The sequence below is a fragment of the Borostomias antarcticus genome, assembly GCF_949987555.1.
Source record: "Borostomias antarcticus genome assembly, chromosome: 9".
NCBI classification, from domain to species: domain Eukaryota; kingdom Metazoa; phylum Chordata; class Actinopteri; order Stomiiformes; family Stomiidae; genus Borostomias; species Borostomias antarcticus.
Window position 1 is genome coordinate 26,976,203 of NC_140242.1, and position 19,061 is coordinate 26,995,263.

Genomic DNA, 19,061 nt, shown 5'->3' on the forward strand with positions numbered 1-19,061 from the left:
AGTGAAGCACACCAGACTGACAGCACAGTCTGGATATCTATCTCTGAGCTCATGAATACAGTGGAACATGTCCTTGGCTAAGTCATTCATATCCAACATTAAAGTGTTACATTATCACTTTTCTTGCCAATAGATATTACTCACTCAATAACTTTTAGCTACTGTATGGCATCATTCTGCTTATTGTGAACCTGGATGCTTTCATTTGGCTAAATTCCTAGATGTTGATAGTTGGCAAAACACTAAACATGAAAATCACATGGAGATTGAGAAAGTAGCCTAATACGCGCTTTGTGCCTTCTGTTATAGTTGGCAGCAGCATCCGCAGATATTCAGGTAGCTCTGTGGATTTCCGTTGAATTATTCAGACCATGAAGTGCTGAGGCCAATGGAGAGGAGGTACCGTACGATAGCTGATGGGGAGGACTGCGGAGGTTGGAGGGAGTTCACTATGAATTCATTTACCTCAGCTCTCCTCACTTCCTGTCTCTCTGAATCAACCACTTTCCTCAGAAGCTGATTTTTTGATACGCCCAAAATCTAAGGTAGCAGAAAACGCTGTCACAATGACCGCACTATATGAATATATTATTCAAATATTTCTTATCTGTTCTATTTAACGTCGAATATAGTTTGAAATGGCCAGTTTCACTTACGAAAGTAGCCAATGAGAAGTGAAACCAATTATTTCAAGATACTGTAGCTTTTGGGGCTTGATAGCTTTTTTTTTTAACCTACTTTCTATACAGTAAACTACTTATGTGGCTCAATGTATATTGCTGTAGTTTTTTTTTGCTGAGGAGAGGTCTTCATTGGAGTACGGAGCCGAAATAGATTGTCAAACCTCTGCTGTATCAGCACTCTTCAGAGCCGTCCCCTTCAGATCAGTTGAAGCTTCAGACTCCACCTGCTACTCATGCTTTCCCAAAGTCTTTCATGCATTTTCTCAGGTGGATTTGGAAGGTGTCTCGGTATTTTGCTGGAAATAATGATTCATTATCACTCACACCCATATCCAGCTCTCACATCGATACTTCAGAAGCCTGTAGACCAGCCTGGATAGTTCAGTTACGTTTAGAATTTGCTATGATCTTCCCTGTGAAAATTAGATTGGATTACATTACTATGAGCTGCAGTGCTTCCTGTGAGAATGTGTGGGTGTGTGCATTCCTCATCTCCCTCGAAACAAAGGGATCTTAAATCACTTTCCTGTTGGTTTGTTACTTCCCATTGACCAGTAAAATACTGAATATTTTCTGAAGTTTCCTGTGTTCACAGTTGCCTCCCTTTCATGTGGAAAAGACCACCACAGCGAATTAGTTTCCAAGGCTATTCTGAAAGAACATGAAATTTGGAGCTTGTAGCTGCCTTTCATTCACACAGGGAAGTCTCTGATCTCAAGTCGCATCATCCTGTATGACTCAAATGAATTCAGCACCACTCCCTGAAGCTATTATCCTTTCTTCTGGTAATGGAACAACAAGCCTGCAACCACCCAGTCTCTCTGCTAAGGCAGAATGGCAGCCATTACCTACTCTTACAGCATCTTAAATCACGCTCTGGTGAGGTAGCCCAGATGAGATGTACTCTCTGTGAGATAGTTTTATCATATTTCTCTCTGAAGTTCCTGTGCTTTGATGAGCTTCTAGACAGAAGTGCATGTGGCTTGGCAGATTGAATCTCAAACCATAATGTTGTGTTGGAGCGATATGAAGTATGAAATTAAAGTCCTTTGAAATGAAAGACACATACTGTACAAGAAAATAGGGGAGAATTGAGAAAAAATTATTTGATTTATTGTTTTCCTGAGGTGCTGGGCATACATCTCCAGAGTAATGCAGCCTGTATTGCCCCCTACTGGCGCCAGTGCAAGCTGCTAGTTACAGGCCACTACAAAGCCCATCCTGTGGCTATATGTGTTTCTCTGAACCAGACAATACCCCCTAGGGCTGCATATGTCTGTTAAAGCCCAACATTAGCACGCTTAATTCGACCTGGGCCTGTAGCCTACTATCATTATTCCTCTGAAAAGTTCAATCAGGGCTATTCATGATGGACTGCCTGGAGCAAAACAAATTTACAATGAACCGTTGGCTCGTACTGCATCATCTCCAGACTGAGGTGATGGGGAATGACCTCGCCGGTGTCACTGTGGCGGGGGAGGACACATAAATATCTCTGTCCTTAACTGATTAAAGCCGTGAATAAAACCAAAGAGGCGTGAAGAGTCAAGACAGGTCATTTGCAATGTTCTACTTGCAAGGTAGTGTCCTTCACGAGTTGAGAAATGACCAAGACACGATGTATTTATAGCCTAGGCAGTTCTTTTTTTTCCCCAGTTCATAAGTCAGTAGCCTACACATGCAGAAATACAGGCATGTTCTTGTATAAACCCTTCTATAAACCCTTCTATTTATTTATTGTTAAGTGCATTAATAGGCTATACCAGGAACATACTACTTCAGTAGGCCAACCTAGACACGCCTGACTCCCTGTGGAAGTTTAAACTTCCATGTAAGGATATAAACAGGGTTTTTGGCTGGGTTTGTATGGGGCTTCACAGGCTCAGTTCATCCATCTTCCTAAATCGAGGTGACTGGCAAACACTGTGCTTACAGGACACAGCTGCGAGTTGAGGAATTCTCCTTTCATCGTCAGATTCAAGCCCTCCGAAGAAGAGGAAAGAAAAACGATTGGAAAAAGAGGTGGGTAAATTGAACTATTAACTTTGATATGGATTCCATCGACTTTGTAGAGACGTTTCGCTCACATGTGTAAAAGTAGTCCACAATTTCAACTTCAGTCTCGGCTACCTGTTCTCTCCTCTCCGCAAGTAGCCTACCCACTGAGAAAAGACGTCGTTTAGACGTCGTTTTTTGTCTTTTTCGGACGTCCAAAGACATCCAATTAGGAGCCAGAATGAATGTTTTTTTTAACGTTCAGATATTGAACCCGTTCTGCACGTCCACAGACGTCTTAGAGGGGTCCAAGCCAGACGTTTGAATATTGAGGGGGTCCAGCAGACGTACAAACGGGGTTCAGGACCGACGGACGTTATTAAGACGTGAACTGAACGTCCCCCTGACGTTGCGTGTTTGCTGGGTCTGATTGAGAGCTGCCCTAATACATCCATGGGGCTGACCCATGAATTCCATCCTCCGTTAAGATATACTTTAAAGATTCACGGGGACTGCTGAATGTCCGCTAAATGTATCTCTTCTTTCAAGTTCGAAATTGAGTTGAAGATCTCAGACGATCCAGTTTGGATTTCACATCCTTTGGGTGAGTTCCCCAAACCCCCAACGATACTAAAGTTATTCTCCGTGACACTTAATAGCATAACAATAGCATCTGCAGTCAAAGTAGCAGAGCATGGAAGTAGACAGTTAATTAATGTAATTATATTATGGTAATGTATATATTGGTATGTATCGCTGTAAGGTAAATGTGTGACACTAACTGAATACTGATTTTATGATTAATGAGAAGTTATGTATACTATGCACTGACAGTCTATCAGAGATCTCATTTTTGGGAACTGCAAACATTCCAAAGCCTTCTTCTGTGAACACTTCTGGATGTGACAGCTGTTTCCTGCTATACTGTAACTGCAAAAAAAACATGCTCTGACATTTTCACTCACATCATCACATCCTCTGTCCTTATAGGGCTGAAAAAACGGACAACATGAAATCAGGTGTTATTTTCCTATGCGTCCTGCAAGTTGCACTGCTTCAGAACTTCTCTCCCAGAGGCCCGAGGCCCATCCCAGGGCCTCCCGACCCGGGTGATGACCACCTTGCCCAGGGGCCGCGTCCGTTCCCTATCCCACCTGACCTCCCTAACCCAGGTTGTGAGAGTGAGTGATGAGCTTTCAGCCCCTGAGCCAGAGCAATGATCACCTTTTAAAGCCAGTATATAGCCTTGATCATGACGAAGTGCATGATTGTTAGCTATAAATAACTGTGACTGTGTCTCATTGTCTGTGAAGATAAATAATCAGTCAGTGTCAGGGCTCATCTTTTGTCCTGAAACAGCTGTGGTGGTGGTTCAGACAACCAGAGTTACAATATAACGTATGGTTGCAGGAAGAATCGACTGTCCTATCCAGCTGTATTTCACCATCGATACGTCTGAGACCATCGCACTCCAGGAGTCTCCCCCGGGCGCCCTGGTGGACAGCGTCTTCGAGTTCACCAAGAACTTCACCGAGAGGCTGAAGGACGAGGACTATAAAGACAACGTCTTCATCCACTGGTCTGTGGGAGGCCTCCACTTCTCCCAGACGCAGGTGGTCTTCAGCCCCATCACCACCAGAGAGAGCTTCATCCGCAGCCTGGGGGGGCTCAGCGACAAGTACCTGGGGAAGGGCACGTACACCGACTGCGCCCTCACCAACATGACCCACCAGATGACCCGCTACCACTCGGGGAGGAGCAAGGCCGTGCGCTTCTCCGTGGTGATCACCGACGGTCACGTGACAGGAAGTCCCTGCGGGGGCATCAGGAAGTCGTCGGACGCGGCCAGAGAGAGCGGGATCCAGGTGTTCTCGGTGGCGGCGTCCAAGCGGACGTATGAGGCCGGGATGGTGGACATAGCCAGCAACCCTGCCGAGGTCTACCGAAGTGACTACTTGGCAGTGGACATCGATGGCGATCGACCGACAATAATGAGCTCGTCCATCGTTCGAATCATTGAAGCTATGGTGATTATCTTTCAGCTGCTGCCTTTGAATATCCTGGATGGAATATTTGCTGTAATGCCATGTCTGTCTTTTAAAAGTATCTTCAGATCAGCACCCTGTAACTTATTGTTCTTGTTGTTTTTTTTTAAAATCAGAAATATCAAGCCTATTTACAGGTAAGACTGTTTTTTTCTCTCTCAGACATAGGATGATGTAAGGCCTACGTTTGTCAACTCCATATCTAAATGTATGACTTATATAACTTTTCTGGCCATGCAGTGTTACAAAGAACAATGTGTGGAGATTGTTGGCAGCCCTGGTCCTAAAGGCTACAGAGGCCTGAAGGTGAGTGTCTAAAGAAAACACATTTGAAAAGATGTCATTTCTTATGTTGGTTTAACTATAAGACCAATGTGTTTGAATGTTTTGTTTTGTCTTTCATAGGGCACAAAAGGAGGAAGTGGCTTTCTAGGTCAAAAAGGTGATAAGGGTCGTCAGGTAAGATGCGGTCTTGACCAATACCAAGAACCAAGCGTATTTATCACGCTGAAATGTATCTGATTTAGATAGATATAGATAAGATAGATAGATAGATAGATAGATAGATAGATAGATAGATAGATGGATAGATAGATAGATAGATAGATAGATAGATAGATAGATAGATAGATAGATAGATAGATAGATAGATAGATAGATAGATAGATAGATAGATAGATAGATAGATAGAAAGATAGATAGATAGATAGATAGAATATGTTAATAATTGACAATGGGGAAATTCCCTTGTTGTAGCACATGAACAACATGAACAACATGAAACACGTAAAGCACAATAAAAACAGTAAAAAGACATCACACAGGGACATTAAAAAGGCACAATCAGCTAAGACTATCAAAATCAAGAAAGTGTGGTAGAATACAATAAACCCACAATCTAAAATCTAAAATGTCAGCTCATTCTAAAATGTCAATCTAAAATGTCACTTCATTCTAAAATGTCAATCTAAAATGTCATTTAAAGACCATGGAATGGCATCCCGCCATCCAGAGGATGTGTTAAAAAGTCTAATGGCGGCGAGTAGGAAGCACCATGGCAGGGTTAGTCTACCACTGGAGCTGCTCCTCTGCCTGGCCAGAGTGTCATGGAGAGAGTGAGAGACAGTTTTCCCAGCATCCTTCACTCGGCAACTACTGTTCCTGAGTCCAGGCCGACCCCTAGTCGGCCCTACAGAGCCTCCCCTCCTGATCGGTTTGTTCTATTAATACATCCATGGTTTGTTCAGCAAAGTTGACAGCAAAGAAGATGGCGCAGTGTGTTTCAAAAGCATAATCTTCGTGTGGAACAGAACTTCAAGGAGGCCAAAAAACGGTCGAATCAACAATTTATTGAACATGCCTAACACATGCTCTAGGCAATACTGAATTCTCACAGAAGGGCCGCAGCTTTTGAACTGGCTTCAGGCCAGGAATCACATGACACACACATTTGCATACAAGGAATGCTCATTAACACAGTTATGGTCACAAACGGTCAACTAAACTCTTCTTGAATGGTCTTTGCATCAGCTGAGCTCTTACACCCCTTCCTCAGACACGGGGGCTGCTTGGGTCCTCCTAGGATCATGTTACATGTTGGGGCGGCTGTAGCTCAGTTGGTAGAGTGGGTCGTTCAATGATCAAAGGGTCAGTGGTTCGAATCCCAGCTCCACATGTCGAAGTGTCCTTGAGCAAGACACCTAACCCCAAATTGCTCCCAATGAGCAGGTTAGCACCTTGCATGGCAGCTGCCGCAATTGGTGTGTGTGTGAATGGGTGAATGAGAGGCCATTGTAAAGCGCTTTGAGTGCCGCTAAGGTGGAAAAGCGCTATGTAAGTGCAGTCCATTTACAAACTGTAGGCTACTGACTCATTTGCTATCTTATTGACTCAGGGACAAAGGAATGCTGACTCAGAGACAAAGACCATCTGTGTACTCACATGTTAAACTCCTTATATTAGCACAGTTCTACCTAAAGTGAAGTTTATTCATTATTCTTAATAAAATGATTACTACATGAGAGTAATACAGATGTAATTAATGTAATACAGTATGATACAGTATAGAAATATACTACAATGGCGCCCGCTGCTACAGACTGGAAGAACATGTTGAGCATGGTTCTACATACTGTACTGTACACCAAAGGATCTGAGCCTCCTCCTCCTTTGTAATCATTATAAGGGTTTATAAAGCAGTCATGAATAGTTCAGTTCAACATTTGTAATTGCTTGTGTCTTTTACTCCAAACAGATTGTGGTTCATGCTCTCTTTACTCCCCCTACAGGGTGACTCAGGTATTGAAGGTTCAATTGGGCGTCCAGGTCAAAAGGTTTGTCGATTGTAATATTTCGATTATCTCCTGTTACACAGAGATTAGTCATCTCTTCCTTCCTTCCTTTTTCAATAGATACTAACCTTGAAATGCTTTGCTTTGTTTCAGGGGGGGATTGGGCCCAAAGGTGACAAGGTAAGAAGTTAAAGTTATTCAATGAATTAACAGTAAATTAAAAACAAAGTGAAATTGATTTACGTTATTCTGATGCTTTATTCTGATATTTTTTCACAGGGTGAATTAGGGCATGGTGGACGGAAGGTACTTTACATTGTGTGTTTTGTTTGTTTGTGTGTGTGTGTGCGTGCGTGTGTGTACGTGTATACTGCATGTGTGTGTCCTTGTGCATGTTTACTGAACACAGTTTGATGTTAGATTGCGCTATAAATATTTACTCTCATCACTTAGCAACATTCTGCGTTGTTAACATTCACTGTCTCTTCCGTGATAAGGGCACTGCAGGACTCCATGGCAAGAATGGAACCGATGGTCAGAAGGTACGTCCTGTCCCACACATAGATACGAAATAAACATCTAGTCTGAGCTAGTTTTGCACTCAGAAAAAGGACTTTTTCTTCATGGGACATTTTGTTTGTGGGACATTTCAGGGTAAGATCGGTCGGATCGGAGGTGTTGGTTGTAAAGGGGACCCAGGCGACAGTGTAAGTGACACACCGAACTGCCTCAGATCAGAGAACATCTGTGCTGTGATGCCGAGTCATGTTAAATGTTGCTATGGTGACCATGGCTTTCCTGTGGTGGCTGTGGTGTTGGTGACAGGGACTCGGTGGCTTCCCTGGTGATGCCGGGGACAGTGGACTACCGGGGACTTCGGGAGAGACGGTCTGTACCTGACATGCCCGCACACACACACACACACACACACACACACACGCACACACACACACACACACACACAGTAGAACAATCTCACAGATGTACTCTCTTGAGCGAAAACAAGACTAAGCTGACATGCCCGCACCCTCACTCTCTCTCACACACACACACACACACACACACACACACACACACACACACACACACACACACACACACACATCACTCTCCTTGTAGCTCTCCACTCTACCGTTCATGTTGTGAATTATTGTCTGTGTTATTATTGATGACTATTCCAGGGGGGACCAGGTCGCCCCGGGAGACCAGGGCCAAATGGCCTCGTCGGCGAGACTGGATCCAAGGTACCAGAATGATTACACCCCCCGCCCTCACCCCTAGAATGTTTCCAACGGGGGAGGATTGACTTGACTTTTCCAGGATGCTACCAGCACTGTGAGGTAAAGAGGCTGATGAGATCGTTTGTTTTGTCTTTTAGGGTGAAACGGGGATTCCTGGGTATCCAGGCCCACCAGGAACAAAAGGAATACCAGTACGATGTTATGACAACTTTATTTTATCAGATAATCCGTTCTTGTAATTCAAGCTGATTGATTTCAAGCTAACTGATTTAATTGCACTCTTGCAGGGGACAAACGGGACAGAGGGTCCAAATGGGGAGCTTGTACGTCAACCTCTATCACACTTTCTGAAATCCCCAGCTCAAAAAGGTACAGCCAACACTAGTACTGAATAAAACGCTCCTTGTCTTCATGTCATCAGGGCAGAACGGGAGACGTTGGGCCGAAAGGAACACCAGGACCCGATGGAGAAAAAGGAACCAAGGTAAACCTCCTGAAGCTCTCTCAACACATTCTCTAAACATGGTGTGCAGCACGGGACTGTGAATGCTGTCGGCTGCCTCAGCTAACCTTTCCAGTCGCCTTCACAGACAGTGTTGACATAATGTGCCTGATGTACTGTACAGTAGATAGAGCTCTACTTGTGTAAATATTTATCTGCGATGGCTGACGTCAGCGTGTACATCTGCAGGGGGAGGCGGGACCAGAGGGACTGAGGGGAGTTGGAGGGGAGGACGGATTCAAAGGGTCAAAGGTGAGGTCACTGTACACCGAGCTGAACCTACGGTACTGCGGCGTTCTGGGAAGACCCGTGGAGAGCGATCTGGAGTGTCTCAATGGTTGAAGATCCTCCTGCACTCCCCCAGAAGGCCTGATCTTCAGCCAAGAGAATCCTTGCATGTGAGGAAGAGTAATGGTGGATTAGCGAAGCCGACAGCAGAAATTAGAGTTTTCTTTCCTCTTCTTCAAGGGAGACGCAGGGCTGCCGGGACCACGGGGACATCCAGGCTCGATCGGGGGAACCGGGGAGAAAGTACGCTACAGTTGATCTACCGTTTATCAAATCAAATCAAATCAAACTTTATTTGTATAGCGCATTTCATACACAGAGGCAACACAATGCGTTTATGCAGCGCGAAGGCCACGATTCCCACATTTTCATTCCGAATATACATTTCAACAATACACAACGCATATTCCCTCCACACGACAAAAACATTTGTTGCATGAGGTAAGTGGGTTTTAAGATAACAGGCAGTTGTTGTGTGGTCAGTGGAGACTTATGTGGCTCTGTTCCAGGGCACTGTTGGAGAACCCGGAGATCCTGGACAGAGAGGAGAGTTTGGCCAGGCTGGACCCAAGGTGACTGACCGGTCCGACAGTGCAGAATACAGTACCGCTGTACATGAAATAACATGCATAAAAATAACATGCATAAAAATAACATGCATAAAAATAACATGCATCTGATCATCTTCTTTCTATTCTCCAGGGTGATGGTGGCAGATGGGGCTTCAGCTATCCTGGACCCAGAGGAACCACAGTACAGTTTGATATTTGATGCTGAAACCTCTTTCTCGTGTCAGCTGTCCCCAGTGTTACTGCTTGCTTTTGGACGGTGTCCCTGGTTGACACTGTCCCCAGTGTTACTGCCTGCTTTTGGACGGTGTCCCTGGTTGACACTGTCCCCAGTGTTACTGCCTGCTTTAGGACGGTGTCTCTGGTTCTTTCCTCCCAGGGAGACAGGGGAAGTAAAGGAGATCAGGGTCTTCCAGGCAGCAGAGGGGAATGTGGTCTCAACGGGACACCTGGGCCTAAAGGAACGCCTGGAGAACCTGTGAGTTCAGAGTTAGTTCATGTACACAGCTTAATGTCTACTGAAATGTCACGATAAGATAAAAGAAAAAGAAATAAGAAGTTTCAGCACATGGAAAGCTTTAACCCTCCTGTTACCCTCATAATCGACTAACTTCCCTTATCCTTGGGGTCAATGCTGACCCCAGGAATATAAATCTCTAGAACTTATTATGTGTGGGAGTGAGACACATTAACCAATTGACTTATTTGTGCTCCTAAGTCTCCTGAACACAGATAAACAAAGTTTTTTTAGTTTTTAGTTTATTGATTTATTTGATTCAGGGACATTGTACATTAATCAACAATTTTACAGTTGTAAATGTGCTAGGATTTGCAAACTAATTTTCACCTGTTGTCCCTGGCCTGATGTTAAAGCAACCTAAGAAGGATCAAGGCATTAAAACAATAGTGACAATTAAAAACATACAGCAAAGTATAAACACAACAAGGCAAAACAAGCAAAGCAGGACAGAAACATATAGCACATTTAAACACATAAAACAGAGTTATCCAAACTTGAGACAACATTTACAGACATTAGACTTAAACACATAAAACAGAGGTATCCAAACTTACAGACATTAGACTTAAACACATAAAACAGAGGTATCCAAACTTACAGACATTAGACTTAAACACATAAAACAGAGGTATCCACACTTGAGACAACATTTACAGACATAAGACTTAGGACAGAGCTCATAGACAACAGTAGCACAAGTAATATGTAAACACAGGACAACATTGACACAATAAAACACGCATAAAATTAAATTAAAAATACGGTACAAGCATGCAGAGAGACAGATCAACAAAGACTAAGACAGACAGATGCAGACAGACAGGGTAGGCATGACAAAGCTAGGCACAAGCACACACCTGGTTACTCAAGAGCCAGGTTTTGAGGTTGTGAGTGAATGAGCAGTGTATGGTGCTGTTTCTGAGGTGTTCAGGGAGAGTGTTTCTGAGGTGTTCAGGGAGTGTTTCTGAGGTGTTCAGGGAGAGTGTTTCTGAGGTGTTCAGGGAGAGTGTTTCTGAGGTGTTCAGGGAGAGTGTTTCTGAGGTGTTCAGGGAGAGTGTTTCTGAGGTGTTCAGGGAGTGTTTCTGAGGTGTTCAGGGAGAGTGTTTCGGAGGTGTTCAGGGAGAGTGTTTCGGAGGTGTTCAGGGAGAGTGTTTCGGAGGTGTTCAGGGAGAGTGTTTCTGATCTGAGGTGTTCAGGGAGAGTGTTTCTGAGGTGTTCAGGGAGAGTGTTTCGAAGGTGTTCAGGGAGAGTGTTTCTGATCTGAGGTGTTCAGGGAGAGTGTTTCTGATCTGAGGTGTTCAGGGAGAGTGTTTCTGAGGTGTTCAGGGAGAGTGTTTCCGAGGTGTTCAGGGAGAGTGTTTCTGAGGTGTTCAGGGAGAGTGTTTCTGAGGTGTTCAGGGAGAGTGTTTCTGAGGTGTTCAGGGAGTGTTTCTGAGGTGTTCAGGGAGAGTGTTATTGAGGTGTTCAGGGAGAGTGTTTATGAGGTGTTCAGGGAGAGTGTTATTGAGGTGTTCAGGGAGAGTGTTTCTGAGGTGTTCAGGGAGAGTGTTTCTGAGGTGTTCAGGGAGAGTGTTTCTGAGGTGTTCAGGGAGAGTGTTATTGAGGTGTTCAGGGAGAGTGTTTCTGAGGTGTTCAGGGAGAGTGTTTCTGAGGTGTTCAGGGAGAGTGTTTCTGAGGTGTTCAGGGAGTGTTTCTGAGGTGTTCAGGGAGAGTGTTATTGAGGTGTTCAGGGAGAGTGTTATTGAGGTGTTCAGGGAGAGTGTTATTGAGGTGTTCAGGGAGTGTTTCTGAGGTGTTCAGGGAGAGTGTTTCTGAGGTGTTCAGGGAGAGTGTTTCTGAGGTGTTCAGGGAGAGTGTTTCTGAGGTGTTCAGGGAGAGTGTTTCTGAGGTGTTCAGGGAGAGTGTTTCTGAGGTGTTCAGGGAGAGTGTTTCTGATCTGAGGTGTTCAGGGAGAGTGTTTCTGAGGTGTTCAGGGAGAGTGTTTCTGAGGTGTTCAGGGAGAGTGTTTCTGAGGTGTTCAGGGTGTTCAGGGAGAGTGTTTCTGAGGTGTTCAGGGAGAGTGTTTCTGAGGTGTTCAGGGAGTGTTTCTGAGGTGTTCAGGGAGAGTGTTATTGAGGTGTTCAGGGAGAATGTTTCTGAGGTGTTCAGGGAGTGTTTCTGAGGTGTTCAGGGAGAGTGTTTCTGAGGTGTTCAGGGAGTGTTTCTGAGGTGTTCAGGGAGAATGTTTCTGAGGTGTTCAGGGAGTGTTTCTGAGGTGTTCAGGGAGAGTGTTTCTGAGGTGTTCAGGGAGAGTGTTTCTGAGGTGTTCAGGGAGTGTTATTGAGGTGTTCAGGGAGTGTTTCTGAGGTGTTCAGGGAGAGTGTTTCTGAGGTGTTCAGGGAGAGTGTTTCTGAGGTGTTCAGGGAGAGTGTTTCTGAGGTGTTCAGGGAGAGTGTTTTTGAGGTGTTCAGGGAGAGTGTTTCTGAGGTGTTCAGGGAGAGTGTTTCTGAGGTGTTCAGGGAGAGTGTTTCTGAGGTGTTCAGGGAGAGTGTTTCTGAGGTGTTCAGGGAGAGTGTTTCTGAGGTGTTCAGGGAGTGTTTCTGAGGTGTTCAGGGAGTGTTTCTGAGGTGTTCGGGGAGAGTGTTTCTGAGGTGTTCAGGGAGAGTGTTTCTGAGGTGTTCAGGGAGAGTGTTATTGAGGTGTTCATGGAGTGTTATTGAGGTGTTCAGGGAGAGTGTTTCTGAGGTGTTCAGGGAGAGTGTTTCTGAGGTGTTCAGGGAGAGTGTTTCTGAGGTGTTCAGGGAGAGTGTTTCTGAGGTGTTCAGGGAGAGTGTTTCTGAGGTGTTCAGGGAGAGTGTTTCTGAGGTGTTCAGGGAGAGTGTTCCAGGTCTCAGAGGCTGTGACTGCAAATGACCAATTGACCATTAATATTAATATGAGGCTTAATATTCCTGGGATTGAGATGTCACCACGAGCTGTGGATCTGGTTAACCTGCCGTTCCTGGTTTTCTGGGTTATGAAGGTGGTAAGTGGGGGAGGTGCAAGGTCATGAAGGATTTTATAGATAAGGTAGGTATCGTGGAATTTACACAGGTTTTCCCAGCTGAGGAGATTGTATCTTGGCAGTATATTACAGTGATGATGTTTTCTGGGTTTGATATCTACTGACAGGCAGGACACAGTGGATCACGATGCAGATATTCTCTCTCTGTTCAGGGGATTTAGGTTCAGGAGTTACGTAAATCGCTGTTTTTCGCCATTCGCGGTGACATTCAAGATGGCCGCCTAACTGTATTCAAACAACGATAACTTGGTATATGATGGTCGGATCGACTCACAGTTTATTTCTCTGTGTTCAGGGGACTTAGGAGCACAAATAATTGCTTTCCTAGTGGGGGGTTGTGTGGCGGGCCGTAGTGTTCCAAAAAATCAATTGAACTACATTCAAGATGGCCACCAAACGGTATTCAAACAACGATAACTCGCTGTATGAAGGTAGAATCAACTCACTGTTTGTTTCTCTGTGTTCAGGAGACTTAGGAGCACAAATAAGTCAATGGGTTCATGTGTCTCAGTCCCACACATAATACGTTCTAGAGCTTTACAATTATGGGGTCCCCTAGGAACACTGATGAGGTCAAAGTGTGTATAGGAAGTTGAGAACATATCATCCTGTTAATATTATCTTTACCTATTTCTTAGGAAAACTCTAGAAATATGAGAACTCAAGGTGTTCTTGACCCCTAAGGTAACAGGAGGGTTGTGTAATGTGTAAACGTCTTGAGTAAATGCCAACGTTTTTTACCTTATTTAAGTTGTTTTATGTTCAGTGTTACATAAATGTTCAATGTTCAATGTAACAAAAATACAAGACATACTTGTACACAACACACACGGGTGGGGGGGGGGGGGGGGGGGGGGTCGGTGCAAGGCCAAAGTCCTGATGCTGTGTGTCATGGGTCGGTGAGACAATATTCCAGAGAAATTCGAGAGAAGGACGTTTCCAGTGAAGGGGTGTGTTTGTTCCTGCAGGGTGAGCCGGGCCCACAAGGCGAGTCGGGGAACAGGGGGTACAGAGGAGAACGTGGGATTGATGTAAGAACCGCAAGAGCAACGCCAAAATCAACTCCCTGTCCGCCTTCAAGAAAGCTGTGAAGGACCTGCAGTGGATCGCACCTGGACGCCCTCGGCTCTCCAGTTCACAGGCCTGGCCTGATCGTTTAGTTTGGCTTCATCGTTTAGTTTGGCCTGACAGCTGTGTGACTCACAGCGAGCTGTAATGTAAACATCCTGGAAGGCAGCGAGACAGTAGATATAGATCGCTTGTTCTCCATATCTCGTTATCTTCCCTTTCTCCTCCTTCATCTTCTCGTTTCTCCCTGGCAGGGTGACCTCGGGCCCGAAGGAGACCCTGGACTCACTGTGAGTAAGGCTCTCGCATGAAGACGTCAAACCCGTTCTCACTCGCTCATACCGTCGCAAAAATACCTACTGCAAAGCAGCGCTGCACGTGATGCTTCTGATTCATCGCTATAACTACGGCATTCCCTTCGATGCAGGAATGTGACGTGATGGGCTACGTCAGGGAGACGTGTGGATGTTGTGGTGAGTGTTGAGTGCTGGGGGAGGGGGCAGGGGGGGGGGGGGTGCAGAGGGGGGCCGGGGGGGTTGAGCGTTCAAAGCCGGAAGGTTGGAGTGTCTGAATGTCAATGTTATTTTATTTCTATAGCACCGTTCATACAAACCAGTGTGGCGCATAGTGCTTTACATTAGAAGAGATGGATAAAAACATAAATCATGTAAACACAATGAGAGCATATTTAAAAGAAACAATAACATTAAAATAATTAAATAAATAAGATTTTAAAAATGTAAATAGAGAATACAAATTAACACAAGTAAAGCTATGGTAAAAGTATTATTAAAAAGGTATGTTTTAAGATCTCGCTTAAAGGTTACCACGGTCTCAGACATTCTCAGGTCCTCTGGCAGGGTGTTACAAAGGCCGGGGGCATAAGAACTGAAGGCTGCCTCCCCATGCCTCTTAGTTCTGACTCTAGGAACCATTAAAAGATCAGTGTCAGAGGACCTGAGGGACCTACTAGGTGTATATTCTAAAAGCATGTCTGACATGGATTTAAGTGCATGATTATGTATGGATGTATACACTAGTAAAATAATCTTAAAATCTATTCTAAAACTTGACAGGTAACCAGTGTAGTGATTTTAAAACTGGTGTGATGTGAACCCTCCTTCTGGTCTTTGTAAGAAGACGACAAACCCATGAAGCTGAAGCTGACTGACTCTGCTGTCCTCTGTGAGATAGGATATACGCTGGAGTGTTTGAAGCTGACTGACTCTGCTGTCCTCTGTGAGATAGGATATACGCTGGAGTGTTTGAAGCTGACTGACTCTGCTGTCGTCTGTGAGATAGGATATACGCTGGAGTGTTTGAAGCTGACTGACTCTGCTGTCCTCTGTGAGATAGGATATACGCTGGAGTGTTTGAAGCTGACTGACTCTGCTGTCGTCTGTGAGATAGGATATACGCTGGAGTGTTTGAAGCTGACTGACTCTGCTGTCGTCTGTGAGATAGGATATACGCTGGAGTGTTTGAAGCTGACTGACTGCTGTCGTCTGTGAGATAGGATATACGCTGGAGTGTTTGAAGCTGACTGACTCTGCTGTCGTCTGTGAGATAGGATATACGCTGGAGTGTTTGAAGCTGACTGACTCTGCTGTCCTCTGTGAGATAGGATATACGCTGGAGTGTTTGAAGCTGACTGACTCTGCTGTCGTCTGTGAGATAGGATATATACTGGAGTGTTTGAAGCTGACTGACTCTGCTGTCGTCTGTGAGATAGGATATATGCTGGAGTGTTTGAAGCTGACTGACTCTGCTGTCGTCTCCCAGACTGTGAGAAGCGTTGCGGGGCCCTGGACATCGTGTTTGTGATCGACAGCTCAGAGAGCATCGGACTGTCCAACTTCACCCTGGAGAAACACTTTGTCATCAATACCGTCAGCAGGCTGGGTTCCATGGCCAGCCTCCCCTCCTCCGATACAGGTGCTGTTTACTACTCAGCAGCACGACAGTTACAACCAGGAAGTGTTCATTTTGTCGACGAAAACTATGAGGAAAATTATTAGTCAACGACCTTTATTTAGTTAGCGTCACGAGACGATAACTAAATAAAAACAAATATGTGGTGACAAAAACGAATTATATTTCTGTCAACAAATAAAAACTACACGAAACTGTTAGGGAGGGACGATTTGAGAAGGGATCCAATCAAAATGTTGAGATTACCAGTAAAGTCGTGGCTCACACTGAAAAAACTCGGGCACAGGTAAGGAGAGCACATAGTAATGTCATTCAGTAGCTTCGTCCATCAGTCTAATAGATGTTTCCTGCAAGGAGGATATACTGTATGAGTTTGGAACTTCTAGAGAAATGGTTAAATACAGTAATGCATTACACTTTAAACTAAACCGATTCGATTTTAGTCAACTAAATCTACTGTAGATTTAGTCGACTAAAATCTTAATGTTATTTAATCAACTAATACTAGACTAAAACAAAAACAATTCAGATGACTCAAATATGACTGAAAGTAAATAGCATTTTAGTAAAATAACTATACCTACAACTAGATCAAAAGTTGCTGTCAAAATTAACTCTGCATCCAGGGTAGGCTATTAATCATGTGTTTCCCGGCATGCTGCCTCCTCAGGGACCAGGGTGGGAGTGGTCCAGTACAGCCACACCGGAACCTTCGAAGCCATCCGTCCCGACGACGCCAAAATCAACTCCCTGTCCGCCTTCAAGAAAGCTGTGAAGGACCTGCAGTGGATCGCAGGAGGCACCTGGACGCCCTCGGCTCTCCAGTACACCTACGACCACCTGATCAAAGACAGCCGGCGGGCGGGCGCCAGGGTCTCCGTCGTGGTCATCACCGACGGGCGCTTCGACCCGGCGGACGACGACACCCTGCTCCCGTACCTCTGCGGATATGACGTGGACGTCAGAGCCATCGGCGTGGGCGATATGTTCGGCCACAAGGGGGAGAGCGAGAGCCTGGAGTCCATCACCTGCCACCGGCAGGGCCGCGTGTCCAACATGAGCCGCTTCGCCGACCTGGTGGCCGACGAGTTCATCGACCAGATGGAGACTTTCCTCTGCCCTGGTGAGCCTTTCAAACAGACTCGGGTTTGAGACTCGGGACACGATCTTCCTGAACTACAATTCACACCGATTCACTCCAATTTCTCTTTCAGAGCCTGTTATAGTGTGTCCTGACCTGCCCTGCAAACCAGGTATGATTTTGTCTGCCGCTACAATCAGTGGCGGGGATCTACGGAAGAGCATTAGGGCCAACAGCAGAGTTTTTATTTTTTTTAAGCTTCTGAGTTTAAAGTCAGAAATTCTGACTTTTTTCTCAGAAGTTAAATTCTGACTTTTTTCTCAGAAATTCTGACTTTAAAGTCAGAGATTCTGAGTTTCTTTCTCAGAAATTCTAACTTTAATCTCAGAAATTCTGACTTTAATCTCAGAAGTTATTTCTGACTTTTTTCTCAGAAATTCTGACTTGAAACTCAGAAGCTTAAAAAAATAATAAACTCAGTTGTTGGCCCTAATGCTCTTCCGTACTGTATCCAACTTTGGGGGGGGGGACATTTACATTGAAATTTTGCAAGAGTATTTTTTTGGGGGGACATCTTCCTACGCGGCTGTATGGTAATATGAATGCCACTCCCCCAATCTAAATATTGGGGGGGGACAATTTTAATGATCTCAAATATTGGCGGGGACATGTTCCCCCCGACATCCCCAGCATCCCCGCCCCTGGCTACAATTATCTCCCCTCTTCCGAGACTAGCGAAGAGCAGAGTGCTGAGAGTGTTATGATGCTGTCTGTGTCTCCAGAACCAGATGTGGCCGTGTGCAACCACCGACCCGTGGACCTGGTCTTCCTACTGGACGGCTCCGAGCGGCTGGGGGCGGAGAACTTCCTTGGCGCCCGTGAGCTCGTGGCGAGCGTGGCGCTGAGGTTGACGCTGGCGCGGGGCGAGAACGACACCACGAGTGCCCGCCTGGCGTTGATGCAGTACGGAAGGGAGAACGAGAACCAGGTGGCCTTCGGCCTCTCCCACGACCCGGCGGTCATCTCCCAAGGCCTGGCCACTATGTCCTACCTGGACTCCTCCCCCAGCGTGGCGCCCGCCATCCTGCATGCCATCAGCAACGTCATGGGTGGTGGCGAGACACTCCGGGCGAGGCAGAGGGAGGTCTCCTTCGTCTTCATCACCGACGGCGTTACGGAGAGCGCGGGTCTGGACGAGGCGCAGGTCACCATGCGCAAGGCGCAGGTAGTTTCCACGGTGATCACCACAGGAAGTGACGTCGACGAGGACGTCCTCCTGAAGCTGGCCATGGGTGACCAGGACGCCATCTTCAGAGGACTAGACTTATCTGATCCCTCTAGCTCCGCCCTCTTTGACCGTTTCATCCGATGGGTGTGTTAGGGGAAGGCCATTGTGATGTGTATTGTATTCACTTCAATCAATCGGAACAAAATCTTTATGCACTGCGGAGTAACGCTCACTAAATTCCCTCTAATTTTAAAATTTTTATTTAACCTTTCGTCAGGCAAGTCATTAAGTCACAAATTCTTAATTACAATGGTGGCCTGGGAAGTGACAAGAGCCATTTAAGGGGTTAGGTGGGGTGGGCTAGAAGATAAAAGGAAAAAAATACATCAATAATAACTAAGCAAAAACACGGAAAACATCGACAATAGCAGCCAAACAAACATGAATGCAACAGATAACATAAGCACATGAAGACACAAACAAGCAAACAACAGAGTAATGGGGATATGGAGAGAAGACATATGAATGTTATGGGGACGTTACATGGAAGGAAAAACAGCCGGAGTCAATGAGAA

The 19,061-nt window shown here is 45.4% G+C and overlaps 1 protein-coding gene across 1 annotated transcript; it reads left to right on the forward strand.

Moving 5' to 3' along the window:
* Positions 1-3,687: 3,687 nt before the first annotated feature.
* LOC311312954 (collagen alpha-2(VI) chain-like) lies at positions 3,688-18,639 on the forward strand (the record flags this gene model as incomplete). The annotated part of the gene is made up of 24 exons (XM_084442962.1): positions 3,688-3,859; positions 4,089-4,705; positions 4,840-4,860; positions 4,964-5,029; positions 5,129-5,182; positions 7,012-7,056; positions 7,168-7,194; positions 7,294-7,320; positions 7,512-7,556; positions 7,668-7,721; positions 7,840-7,902; positions 8,196-8,258; positions 8,393-8,446; positions 8,947-9,009; positions 9,555-9,617; positions 9,748-9,798; positions 9,994-10,092; positions 14,146-14,208; positions 14,500-14,535; positions 14,673-14,718; positions 16,028-16,180; positions 16,848-17,300; positions 17,392-17,430; positions 18,041-18,639. The coding sequence occupies 24 exons, from the start codon at positions 3,688-3,690 to the stop codon at positions 18,637-18,639; spliced, it is 2,973 nt and encodes a 990-aa protein (XP_084299088.1).
* Between the last annotated feature and the right edge of the window lie 422 nt (positions 18,640-19,061).